This window comes from Giraffa tippelskirchi, chromosome 1 (assembly GCF_054371585.1).
Source record: "Giraffa tippelskirchi isolate mGirTip1 chromosome 1, T2T-mGirTip1v1.2.pri, whole genome shotgun sequence".
Lineage (NCBI taxonomy): Eukaryota > Metazoa > Chordata > Mammalia > Artiodactyla > Giraffidae > Giraffa > Giraffa tippelskirchi.
Genome location: NC_137275.1, coordinates 214,043,746 through 214,057,474, shown reverse-complemented (window position 1 = coordinate 214,057,474; position 13,729 = coordinate 214,043,746). Strand labels below are relative to the sequence as shown.

General features: G+C 40.0%; 1 protein-coding gene across 26 annotated transcripts in view; it reads right to left on the bottom strand.

Moving 5' to 3' along the window:
* Positions 1–13,729, bottom strand: part of PALM2AKAP2 (PALM2 and AKAP2 fusion) — a 473,479-nt gene that overhangs the window by 208,404 nt on the left and 251,346 nt on the right. For 11 of the 26 annotated variants that reach the window (XM_081526345.1, XM_081526305.1, XM_081526316.1 and 8 more), the window contains one exon: positions 5,956–6,651. The exons of 13 other annotated variants lie outside the window; for them this stretch is intronic. In XM_081526345.1, the coding sequence (XP_081382471.1) occupies positions 5,956–6,651 (696 nt within the window). Of the gene's footprint in view, positions 1–4,437; positions 6,652–13,729 lie in introns of those variants that run through there. 2 more of the 26 variants (XM_081526568.1, XM_081526558.1) reach the window with 1 other exon arrangement.

Below are 13,729 nucleotides of genomic sequence, written 5' to 3'. Positions count from 1 at the left end.
AGGTATAGAAAGTTTGATCATACAACCAAGATCTGCTGGTGTAGGGGCAGGTCACAGGACCTCTGTTCATACCTCCCAAGGTCTGGGCTAGTGTGATGGAACTCACCAGAAAGTTACCTTAATGGAAGAGAGAATAACTCAGTCAATCAAGGGTGTTTTCAAAGTCAAGCTTCATAACTCATCTAGATTTCATTATAAAAATATTTTTCCTTAAAAAAATAAATAAACATAAACTATTCCATTTCTATAACCACTCCCTATTCCCCTCTATACCACTCGTCTTAGACTACAGTGAATGGCACACTCCTCAGGGAAGGCTCAATCACAACACGTGAGCCCACCTCATTTTTGGTGGGCTTTGCTTTTTGAAGCTATGCCGACTGTGCTTAGAAACATGCGCCCAGATCTAGGTAGGGAGTCCACAAGTTCACCTCCCTTAAGGCAGGAGGGACTGCAGGAGGGACTGCAGGAGGTCACACCTTGAGTGAGACCCACCCCAGGAATGTCAGAGTGGGAGAGTGCAGGCTCAGATGGGAACACAAGGAACTGTTTGATTAGTAGACAGGCAGAAGCCACGCCCAAGCTCCGCCTACTTTATTCCCCCTGGGTCAGAACTGCAAGGTTCTGCCTCAGGCTCCTGGGAGGAAATTCACAGCTCTAAAGAAGGGCTGGGTAGGGGTGGGGAAGAGAATGTTGTGCTCATACAGCTTTGGAATACAACCTGTGATTTTGAAAGGACAGAAAAGAACATAAACAGCGATGCTAAGGCAAACTTTCAAATGGCACATCAGAACTCATTTTTTTTTGTCATTCATTTTGTTAACATCACAAGGCAGATACATTCTGTAAACATATATACCATACAGTACATTAACCATAGGAACACAAAAGCCACCCTGTCATTCATTTCTTTCTGTGTTTCTGTTCTTTTACTCCAGAAGGACTGCCTGAAGTCTAGAGGGAATTTTATGGTTCATGAGATGTACTTTTCTTTTGATAAAAATGCAATGACTTGCAAAAAATAGCCCCAGGTGACTAGTAAGAGGCAATATGGGGAAAAGATGAACCTGTAGAAACTTAGAAAATAGTCACAAAATATAAAAAAGTCATTAATTTCAGGAAACATTTTGTTTCCCTGCTTAGTAAAAGAGAGCATTGAAAATTCTGTTATAAAAGTTAAGGCTGCCCAGATCTTTGATGCAGAAAGTCTGTGGTCCCCCCAAAATACATATGGTATTTTCACACTGACAGCAAGTTTTTTGTGCTACAGTTCATACCTTTTAGACTGGAGTGGAGAGGGGACACAGAGGCCTATTTAAGTCATATAAATAGGGGTGGTATTAAGGGGTGGTAGAATGAGGCTGATCCAAGGATGCCCCAGGGAAATTACCCCTGGAAAGTTTCAGGATGTAATTTTTATTCTAGCCTTTCTACATTCAAATAATAAGTATTTTGGTTTCTATTTAAATGGGGATTATATTATGGAGTTTGCTGAAGCTATGAAAATACAGATATATAACAGCATCGTGCTCCTCATAAAAGATGGACTTTTCTTTTTCCAGAGAAAATGCAGGGAGATTTCCTGATAAGACCAGAAGAGGTCTTCACAATGAAGAAGAACTGGTCCCAGGAACCCAAGATCTCATCCTGTTCATTACTTGGAATTGTTTTGTGATATATACCATCATTCTGTGTATGTGCTGGGTCGTAATAATACTACCCAATAGCACAAGAGATGCTTTCTGGTTCTATCCTCATCAGCGGAGCTACATATACCTTGATTAATAAATTGAGGAGCTTCTAAAAAATTACATACCTACAGAGTTTCTGAAACTTATCTTTTAACCATGCTGAGAATTCTTGGTTTCAGTGATGAATGTGCACGTTGCAAAAGTACAACATAAAACTGTTCTTGCCTTGGAATGGTTTTTGTTGTAAACAAAGTAACATTGCAGGAGATGAGACTATTCCCACAACGTATGGGCCCTTTGGTGGGTTGAACTCCACAAGTGGGTCTGGTAACAGAGATGGCTGAGCTTCTAGATTTTAAGTGATAACAAAAGTAAGTCCTCCATGCATGTTTTGCCTGTGTTCATCTGTGTTTTACACTGACAGATTAATTTTTTTTAAAAGGAAGAACTGGTTTAGTGATTCAGTTTTTGCCTCTATCACCGTATTCCCGCCACCTCTTATGCTACCCACTGGTTCACTGGCATTAAATAAACGGTCATCGTCAAGGATGTTCTATGGTCCCTTGAAATGAAATTCTGAATGAAGTGAAAAGAAATAAGCTGTTTTCAGACTTGGCCTCAACATTTTGCTCCAGAGATGATACTATATCTCTAGGAGATTATATAGAGATATTTTCCCCCTTTTATAAAAACTTACCCCTAACCAAATAAAAGTTTCCTTGCATTTAGGAAAAACACATTTATCATCAGAAAAAGTAAAATGGACTAGGTGGGAATCAGAAGCCGAAACACGCTGTTAACATTTCAGAGTCAAATCAAATCAACTCTAGAATTTGTTTGTATTTTCTGAAAGCCTTTGGATAGTTTTAGGAAACCATGATTGGGGTTTGGCCAGAAAGGAATTCCTAGTGTCTGGTCCTCTTTACTCCCAATATTAAGTGACATCACTAGACACTGTCAAATCACTTTTAGAGGCAACTAATTTTGCTTATATAAGGAAAATAATATAATTGTAATTAAACAAAGCACAGAGTGAAACAAGAAAATCCCCTTTCTTTTGTCCTATTGCACATCAAAGGGAAAAAAAAAAAGTCAAGGGTATACAAGTCATCACAATTTTTCAGGATATGCAAGATTTATGTTTACCATTTTAACTCTAAAAGAATCTTTTAATTTCATGCCATTGAGAATCTATTTATAAGTAAATGAAATGTCCCTCCTTTCCTTATTCCCATTTAAAAGGGTTCTGAGTCTATGATTTAGAAAGTCCAACTATGACCATGGTTTTGTATTGACAGCTTTCTTACTGATTCTCTAATTAGTCTGGTGATGTAGGTCAACACTCTGAATTTTTGAAGGGTGTGATGCCATACATCATGAAGTTTTTACAGAGACAATGCCAGCACCAGCAGGAAAGGTAGAATGTTCACAGTCACAATTCTGTTTATATCTTCACTATGAAAGATAGTTCCTTTTTGCTGTAGATGCAATTATAGGTCTCATCCCATTAAAGAACTGGCTGACTCTGAATCCCCCACTGTGACAGGAAAACGAGGCAAGCTATACAAATATATATGCCATATTCAAACACATCTTCATTTTTTATGGCCACACATCATTTTTCATAAAGATAACACATCTTACTTGAAAAACCATTTAAATCATAAGTTTCCCTAGTAAAAGCAGAGAATGAGCTTTAATTCATATAATCTGCTAATCCCTATACTAATTATTAATAAATGAGAGCACAGAATATCACTGGTCTGTTAGATCTCATGTGTGGTGTTGTAGTGAGAGGTACAGAAAATTTTCTTCATGAAAAACTAACTCACTGATGGAAGCTTACGTCAGATCAGGGAATCATCTGTCCTGAGAGACTCTGGTTCTGTTTATTAAACAACACGCCCAAGGCTAAATTCTATCATTCCACTCACTAACTGTGCTTTTAAAAACTCATACTGAATAGTTTTCATCCTCAAGTGAGAAAAAAAAAAAGATATGGGAAACTTTTAGATTATTTCTTTCTAAATAAATTATTAAAATCAGAGATTGTCCAAAACATTGAAGCTGCTTTCTTTTTCTATACAAATAGGTTTCTCTGGCTTGTCTTCTTATAACTTCTTAAATGATGCTTAAACAAGCATTTACTGAGGAGCGTGAAGCTGAAAGTAGTGAGGTTTATAGGCAGCAAAACCAAACATTATCTGTAGATAATAGAGCAGTTTTATTCAAAAACAGCTGCTTTGCTGAACCTGAGATTTAGAGAGAATTCCCTCAGCTGTTCAAAATCAAGCCATGGATGGAATCACCTTAGAAAGTAGAACTTAGCTCATTGTTTTTTCCCTTTTTAAACTTTTTTTGGTTTACATGTTGGTGATAAAATGACTTATTTTGTGCTCGTTAAATGTAATTGTTTGAAAACTAAAAAATATTGTTTTTCCCCCTTCTAACTGGAATAAGAACAATTTCAATATATTAAAAATAATAAATTTAGCACTAAGAAAGCTACATAGGACAAATGGAGTTGGTTCTGTAATAAAATTCTCTCCAGGTCACTTTGCTTTTGGCTCCCCTCAACACTTTTCACAGAAGTTGAACTTGATCTAGTACATCTTATCACATACTTTTAAAAAGTAGGTTCTCTGCAGCATGGATAAATTTGTAAATTATCTGCAACAATCCTAAGAACATTTGGCAAAAAACTTAAAAGATATATTTGTTTTAAAATCAATGCAAATGCTACAGCTTTATTTCATTGCTCTATTATTATTTTATTATATTGCTTCCCTTTGGTTCTTTTATACCTGTGGCTATTTGCTTTGGGAGAAATGCTAAGAATTTAAAGAACTGTTCATTGCGTTCTAGATAAAAACCACCCTTAATGCTCTGGAATCTTTATAAGTTGAGGAAACAATGCTTGAAGAAGCTCAGTTATGTGCCACTCACTTCATCAGTATTTGTGGAATGAATTAAAAGTACTTAAGGTGATAAAAGAGGTCTTTCTTCATCTTTGAAACTTTTTTTTTCCCCTACATTTTTAAGTTTAATTTTGCAGGGTGGACAAACCTACATGGTGATGGTACAGGTAACATTCTCTTTTTCGTGGGGACATAGAGAAAAGAGTCCAGATGGAAAGCTCTGGAATCAACAGGGCATGTGAATGAAGAATTAATTCAGGAACAGCACCGTCCACAATGGATGGGCCGGAAGCATCCCGGCAACCACTGTAGGTCAGAAGGACTGTTTTAGAAATATGGTCACTACAGAGAAACTTCTCAAAATGACCACTTCATTGAAAATAGATTAACTGATCAGAATATATCCATGAAAAAGAAAGCAATACAAAAATTTATACTTTTTTTTTTTTTTAGAGAATAAAAGCAAGGTTCATGGATTCGCCTAAGTTTGGAGATCACTACTGATGCTCAAAACAATGCTTGTTTCATGTCCGAAAGTTAAAAATGGTGCTTCTTATATAAAGGTCCATCAGTTAAGTCATAAGAAAGAAAGACAGCTGCTGATGGGCAGGTTATGGAATTAGTTCCTACAATTCAGCTGTAACAAGCACTGGGTTCTTTTTCTTTTACATCAACTTCATTTCAGTTTTAACAGAAGGAAAGCCAGAGATGCACAATACTGTAACCTGGAAGCTTATGTAAGGCAGCAAAAAGCATCACCCTAGATCGAACAAACTAAGTAAGGTCCACTTTTGGCTACACCAGCGTCTGGCTAGACCCCACAGCATTTTGCCACATAAGATATAAAAGCAAAGATCCACAGTAAGGGAGGCAAGTAAGAAATCAGCGACCTGGCGATGCGTGACTACATGATAGGAACACGACAAAATGATTCCCCTGGTGCCCACGGGTTCAATTCCAGTCAAATGAATTAAGGCTACGAGATCACTGGCTGATATGAAGAGTCCATTCCAATCGAGCAGTAAGGAACCGATTCCCTCTTGAAGACACAAGGAAAAGTTTAGAGGAAAAGCAAGTTCTTGGAAAGAGTGAAGCACACACATGCATGTTGTCTCTGAGCTGAGGAAACTGGAGAAAAAAAACGAAAGGGGAAAAAAATAAGAGGGATCAAAGCAATCCAACTGCAAGGCAAGGCAGGTGTTTGCTTCCAGTTCACAGTATCGCAGTTAGTGGTACAGTGAGGTCTGCGTAAGTGGTGGAGAGCACAGAGGCTGCCCGGAAGAAAGGGGAAGAAAGAAGTGGTCACATGACAACACAGCATTGACAGCGCTTTTTCTTTTGGGTACCTGGGGCGGGCTCCGTGGCCAAGCTCTCTTCCTTCCCTTCAGGGGATGAGGGCTCAGTGGTGTCTGAGATGGGTCTCCCGGACACCAGCTCGGCTGCATTCCCATCAATGGTGGATACGTCTGTCACCGTCTTCTCCCTCAGTGACTTCTCATCATCTTCATCAATGAGGACCAACTCAGCCTTGATGGTTTCATCATAGCCTAGCACCTTCTTCGTCTCCTCTTCATCCTCGATATTTTGGTAGCCCATGAAAATCATGGTGACTGGCTGATCCAAGTTTGCCTCCGGCCCTTCAGTGCTGGGGGCTGGAGCCTCCTGCCGTGGGTTCCCAGAAGAATGATCTTTCCTAGACTTATGGACCATTTCTAACTTGGCTTCTTTGCAGAGCATGTGTTCCTTAGGGTGGGTGAGGCTCCCATCTGCAATCCCAGTCCTTTCTGACACGTGCCCTCCTCTTAAGCTTGATTGTCCAGCTTTCTGAATAAGCTCTTCTACATCCTTTGAGCTTAATGTATGCACTCCGTTTTCTACTATGGTGCCTCCTGAGTGCACCTCATACACTACTTTGGTACCATCATCAAAGACTTTGACTCCTCTCTGATGGACCCCCTCTGGGCCAATGGTGGATGTAGAGAGAGTCTTGGTCTCTCCTGTTTGTTTGTCTTTCTCCACATTAATTTCCATGGCGTACACAGCTTGAACGAAAACAAGAGAAAGGAAGTGCATGTTACAACAAAAAAAGCCAGTGAATGGTTAATTGCCAAACAGACAAAAAAATGGTGTTGTGCCCTTTCTAGTCTAACTGCCAAGCATCTTGAGTGTTAGAGTGAGTGTACTGTGGATAGAGGTGGTTATACATGTGTTTTAATACAGCAGCTAAATGCACTGGGAAGACATATGTACAGAGTTACCATTTCTCAACGGCACTCAAACTTCCAAGGAAGAGGAGCTAAATAAGGCCATGAGCGACTGCTGAGATCCAGTGTGACACATTGCAGGGAAGCTGATGACATGCAAGTTCACCTTGATTGGGAGCATACCCTAGACTTAGACAATTTTAAAGTCCTTGGTTAGGATGTAACCTAGTTCCAAAATCTTAAATCTTTTTAAAGAACTCTTTTACCAAGTGTTTTTTTTTTTTTTTTTGACACTTCCCTTTTCTATGAATGGAGATTATGCAAAGAGTTTTGCAAGATGGCACATGGCCATCCTTTACTGTCCTCTAAAAGAGGACATTTGCAAAAATGGAAAGCTATGAAAGGAGTCAGATTATATGCTCTGTGGGCTTCAGTCACTTATCTAGGTTTCTAAGACAAGATCTAGAAGACAGACTAGAGGGGGCGTTATCCCACGACACGGGGATTCGAGGACAGTGCTCACAGAAGCCCTCTTTCTTCCCTGATGCACACACTGCCAAGTCTCATGGTTCTGCCCCGCGCTGTCAGCCCCAGCTGTTGCCTTCTCTCTGTTCCACTGTCATCACTCAGCCTGAGATACTACTCCCGCTTTCCTAGACGATGATCACAAGAGCTTCCTACCTGGTCTTCCCAGGTCCACTCTCAGCCTCTCCAACATCCCAAATCCTGGGGCCGGTCTGAGCTTCCTCAGGACCAGCTCTTTCCTGTCCTGTAGACTCTCACAACACTCTATACTTTCTGACCTGTTGCCTCAGAGGCTCCCCGTGAGGCACATGCTCTGGATGGGAGGAAACTCGGCCTCAGACCCACGGAGGCAACTGTCCCTAGACACTCTTTCCCTGAATGACCCACAGATACATCGACCTCTGTAGCTTCAAAACTGAATCCATCTTCTCTCAAAACTCCCCAGAGTTTTGGTGAGAGCAAAGTCTTGGTGGGACAAGGAGAGTCTTGGTGAGAAGTAACACCTAGTCTCTCAAGCAAGAAGCCTCAGAATCATACTTGATTTTCCCTTTTCTTCCTAATTCTCCATCGTCAAACAACTGCTGAAACTAATTCTACTTCAGATCCATCCCCATGCATCTCCTCATCATTATCTCTATCACCACTGCCTTAGACCAGACCTTCTGCACAATAGCCTGTGTCCGATTTCTATCTGCTACTTCTGTCATTTCACTTCCAGAGGGCCAAAGGACAGGAGAATGGTTTTTACAATAGAAAAAAAAGAGTTCATGTTGATGTATGGCAGATATCAAACCAATATTGTAAAGCAATTATCCTTCAATTAAGAATAATTTTTTTGAAAAAAGAATTGTTATGAAAAAGAAGAAAGAAAGAACTTACGAGTAAAGGCAAGAAAGAATTTAAGAAAGAGAAAAGGAAAGAACAAGAATACCCAGCAGAGATCATACATGGTCCACAAAGTCTAAAATATTTATGATCTGGCCCTGTATGGTAAAAGCCAGCCGACCTCTGTTAGCCTAGGCTCCACCCTGCCCACAGAGTTATCTTACTTACAAACTCTCCATCAGCCCCTGTGTCTGCAGAGGGTGAACACCAAACTCCTTAGCTTGGCATATAATTCCCTTGGCATTTGTCTGCAACCTTCCTTTCTTGTCTTGTCTTGCCTTGCAGCCTCTCTCATTCCACATGCACTCAGGCCGTAACAGAGGTCTCACTGTTCCCAGGACAGTAATATAATTATTTGTGGGAATGTTTTACTAGCTCCACAGATTTTTAGGATCCCGGAAGGCTAGCTTTTTGCCTGGCATCTTTCAGTGATTCGCCCCATCCCAAACACCTACCTTAGAGCCTTTTATCATAGAAGGTACCTGCTAAACATACCTGTGAAACAAATGCTACTAATTGAAAAGTCTAATTGGTTGTTTTAATCTAGTGACAAATAGTTTATATGACACCGATGAAAAGGTATACACAGTGATTAATGTTTGTACTGGGTGAAAAATAACAACAGTATTTCCTCTGCTTATAAAATACAATCTGATCATGGTTAACACTTAACCAAGAAGATTTTGAAACAAATTCCAATGCTTTATTTTCATTGCATCTGTTTTGAAAGTTTCACTTGCTCAGCACAAAGATCTTGAGTTTCTTTAAGTGACACAGTGGGAAGCCAACCAATATTTGTCAAAAAGGTACATCAGCTCATACAGTGATGGTGATATCAAGAGAACTATGTCTGTTATTTCCTGATTTTCCACAAAATGTGTTATCAAATAGAATAGGCATTTAAAATCTTGCATGGGCTCCAAAAACCTGTTCTTTAAATATTACATTTATATTAAAAGGCACAGTTTGGGGATGAAATATTGCATCCTATCACTATTAACACACTCATGGGACATGTTTATAAATAAGGAATGTAATAATGATGGACAGAGGAGGCTGGCAGACTACAGGTCCATGGGGCTGCAAAGAGGCAGACATGACTTTGCAACTGAACTGCAACAGCAGCGATAATGATTGTCAGTTAATAGATATAAAACCCTAAACATCCAGGAATATGTGAACCATATGATACACTGGGCTGCAGTCAATACAGAGTATGGAATAAAATATCTCTACTTTTATATCCATATCTGATAGGATATACATTATTAACATAGGAATCTTTAGGGATATCCCTCCCTCTCTCTACCCACCAATGAGAATGCTATCATTTGTGGTTCAGTTTTCCCTTCTCCACCATCCTAATACCCAACCTCAGCTGGTCCTTGCCTGTTCCTAGAATCAGAGACTGGACTGAAAGGAGGGATAATGGGGAGAAGGTCTTTGCTAGAATGGTTAATCAGATCCATACAACAAAGAGCTGAGAATGGAGGAGTTTAATGGAAGAGACAGTAAAAGCTGTGTGAAAGATGGCTAGGGAGGGGATATTCTGTGGCAGTGGATGGTGCTTTGGAGAGTTACTTGTAGAAGGAAGAAAAGGGAATGTGAGAAGTCCTTCTGGGTGGAGATATGAATTGGATCCCTTTCAACATCCTTCAGGAAAAATAGGTAAAAAAGAACAGAGTTTCTTTTCAGTCGGTTTTCTTTTTTGCCTGCGATTCTATGCTACATTTTGTGAAATGTGAGATAACTCTGGGTGTGAACCGCAAGTGACATGGATTCATTAGTGTTACAGATTAATATTTATATTTATATGATACACACTGTTCTTTCAATATTTCTAGAATTGAGAGTAGAATACTTTAAGACATTTTTATAATAAAAGAAGCTTAGATAGATTATGCCATAAAAGACAACATTCATATGTATTTGTTTCCCCAGATAAGACCTAGGGCTTTAAAGAAACCACAGATTTTTAGTAGATTTCGTCAGGTTTGGTCTCACATTCCTTGTCTGCCTTCATTCTCTTCTCTTTAGTAAGGCGACTCAGGCAAATACTTCGAGAAGCTCTAGCTTACACAAAGGTAATATTTTTGTTTATTTTTTGTTTTTTTTTTGAGATTTATTGAGATATTATTGACATATAACATATGTTAGCTTAAGATGGTGTGATGATTTGATATACATATATACTGCAAAATGATTACCAAAATAAGGTTAGCTGGCCCCTTCATCCCCTTACATAATTGCCAGTTTTAGTGGTGATAACTTTAAAGATCTACCCTCTTAAGACAATATTTAGACTTCATGGATACACATATAAGAATGTTACTAGACATTCAGAAAACCACAAAGGAAGTGTGAGCATTTTTCTTAAATGTGCTGTTTGTGAATAAATATTTCTACTTTGCTTCAGCTCGCAGCCAATAATATCCCAAATATGAACGAGGATGGATATGAACCAGCAGGAAGATAAGATTTACATTTTGTTTAGGAGGCATGCACACAAGTTTTAAAACTCTTCTGCTTTTTACTGCTGCCAAAGACCTCTCCCTTACACCATGCCCTCATATCTAACCACAATGAACACTCTCTAATCTGCCCTTTTCTTCCCACAAGTTTCCCCATGCGATAGGTACATGATGATGAGGATCGTAAGGGCTTGGTATCTGTGTTCACCTTATTGGGGGAAAAAAAAAAGGAGGAGCGTACTGCTCAGGGAAAGAAACTTTCTGGAGAGCCCTTGAAAGAGATTTTGAAAGAGCTGCATGGACATAAAGAAAAGTATTTGAGGAAGAACCAGGAAACAGAGAAAAAAGAAAAGAATCCAGTAGATGTTCCAATGATGGATTGACTGGAGTCTGGAAGTATGTTTTTATAAAATGATATAAGTATTGATTTCCAAGTATTGCACACTGATGACAGTGAGACTGGAGGATACAAGCATGTTTGTTCTGCCTTCCAACAACCCAGTGAGAGAGCAAGTAGTATCTCCATTTTGCTAATGAAGAATAAGAACCAAAGGGGCCAGTTTCTGCAAAGGGATACAAGCGGATGACATCATTGGTACTGTGACTTTGAGCTCTGTGTTTGGTTTCCTTGGTTTTTCTCCCCCACGGCTCTTTTATCCATAGAAGGGCCATCTTGGAGAAGCAGAGATACCCTAATGGGGTTGATGAGCCTAGTTTCTAGGTTCTGAAAAGACCCAAGTATGAGCAAGAGTGGAAGGCCTCCAGGAAAGATATTTGGACACCACAGGGCCCAGAAAGAGGGTGTGAAGAGAACAGAATGCTTGATTCCAGGTCAAACCTGCTGCCTTGGCTCTTTACGCCCTCTTGTTCCCTGTCACCTTCAGCCTGGACAAACACAGCAGCTGCAAGGGCTCTAAGGGGCCCAGGGAAAAGGAAACAAGAGAGTACCTGATACAGGTAAGTGGAAAGCGACACAAACTGGTGAGATTCCATTTCAGAATCAAGCCAAGAGCACACAAGACAGAACTCTTGATCATTGTTAAATTCCTTGACCCAGGCTGCTCCCAGCTCACTTCCCTTGACTCACTGTGATCAGTGGGTGGAAGAATAAAGTTGTGGGTCCATGTGTAAAGTATAAAAATCATGTCCCATCGTCATCAGTCCTCATATGGGAGGTGTCACAGGAAGGGAGAAAGTGAGTCTGAATTCCTATCCAGGTCATATATCAATTTGGGGCCTCATTTTCCCCATTTGTACAATGAAGGGTACGTAGCTTTTTTTTTTTTTTTTATTGAAGTATAGCTGATTTACAATGTTGTGTTAGTTTCAGGTGTATAGTGAAGTGATTCAGTTATACAAATATTAATGCATATATATGTGTGTGTATGTGTGTATGTGTGTGTGTGTGTTACATGGTATCCAGCTTTGATATTCCACGGTGCCACAAACAGCCCATGTAGCCTGTGAGTCAGTGATGTATGAAATCCAAGAGGAGGAAGGGCGATGGACAATCAGACCAGGACCACCATGCAGCAGTGAGATTTTCCCTGCGTAATACACATCAAGTGGCTAGCAATGTACCATGTGGAAGAAAAACAACATATGCTTGTCTTATTGAATGAATATACATACATGCATCTCTTTGAGCATAAGACTATATATATATTCATTTATGTTCACTCCTCTTGAAGTGGGAAATATAAAATCAGCATTGTTATGTCAAATATGATGAAAATGAGGATATTCATTTAGAGTGAATCCTTCCTCTTGTCCCAGAGAGCAATCTCTAACTTCAAAACCCAGTAATCAAACATTTCTTCAAATCAAATGTTTTCCCAAAACACTGTGGTTTTAACAAAAATAAGTCAGCAAGGGCATAATGTTGAAGGACAGCAAAGTTCAGTTGCTCAGTCATGTCCGACTCTTTGTGACCCCACAGACTGCAGCACGCCAGGCTTCCCTGTTCATCACGAACATCCAGAGCTTACTCAAACTCATGTCCATCGAGTTGGTGATGCCATCTAGCAAAAGCCAAAGCTACTTTCTCATACTGACTTTGCTTCAGTCTTTTTGGTCAAGAAGGGCAGTTTATAGCTTGAGAAGTGTCGTAAAGAATAGTGCTAAGAGGTAACTGAAACCCAGGTGAGTAGGGAATATTGGAAGATAATAAAACTCCCAGGGATATAAACGCTCACAGTGCTTTGGGCCCTATGCCCCAGTTCCCACCTCAATGAATTTGTCCCAAGGATTCTATATTCCAGGAAAGGCACTGGAGGCAGAAATGCCAAGTTCTAATTTTCAAAACTGAGAAGGAAGGAATTCCATAAACTATATATAAATAGCTGGACATCATGGCTGGCTAAATTCTAGAGTCAATTTTGAAATAGCAGAAGCTGGGCACATTAATCTCAATTTTTTTTCCTTCAAGGTCTCTAGACAGATTAGACAAATGACAGAGATAAAGCATATTGGATCATCACAAAGTCCCTATTGTCCTTATGTAGACAAGAGAGAAACATGTGCCATGAGTGTTAGAACAACAGCCGGAACTTATCACTGGTTGAAGGGCCATGCCCCACAGGTGCCAGGTAAGGACTCCCCAGGGCCAGGAGGATCCCTAATGGTGAGCCGCAGGCTTCTGACTTTTTATCAAACTGTACAACAATTTTATCAGTGAAATGATGATAAATAATGCCAGTTTGCTTTTCAGATATGAGATGATACAAAACCAAGAGGAAAAGTGAGGATGTGCAGAGCCACAACCATAAGCTGTAAAAACCCTGACAACAAAGAGAGTTTTCTCCTTTCAAAATGATTAAACCCTTTATTCAAATGAAACCTGATGCAGAAATATGATACGGACGCACAAGGCCGGGGAAGCTGCTGTGCTTGAAATGCGGCAGAACACCAAGTCCCCTCACCTCAACTCCCTCCCCACCTTCCAGAGACTCCTCGGTGACCCCAGGGGTCCCTGACACTCCTGAGGGACATTTAGCAGGAAGAAACTTAACAGTCATGTAAAATCTACCGAGGGC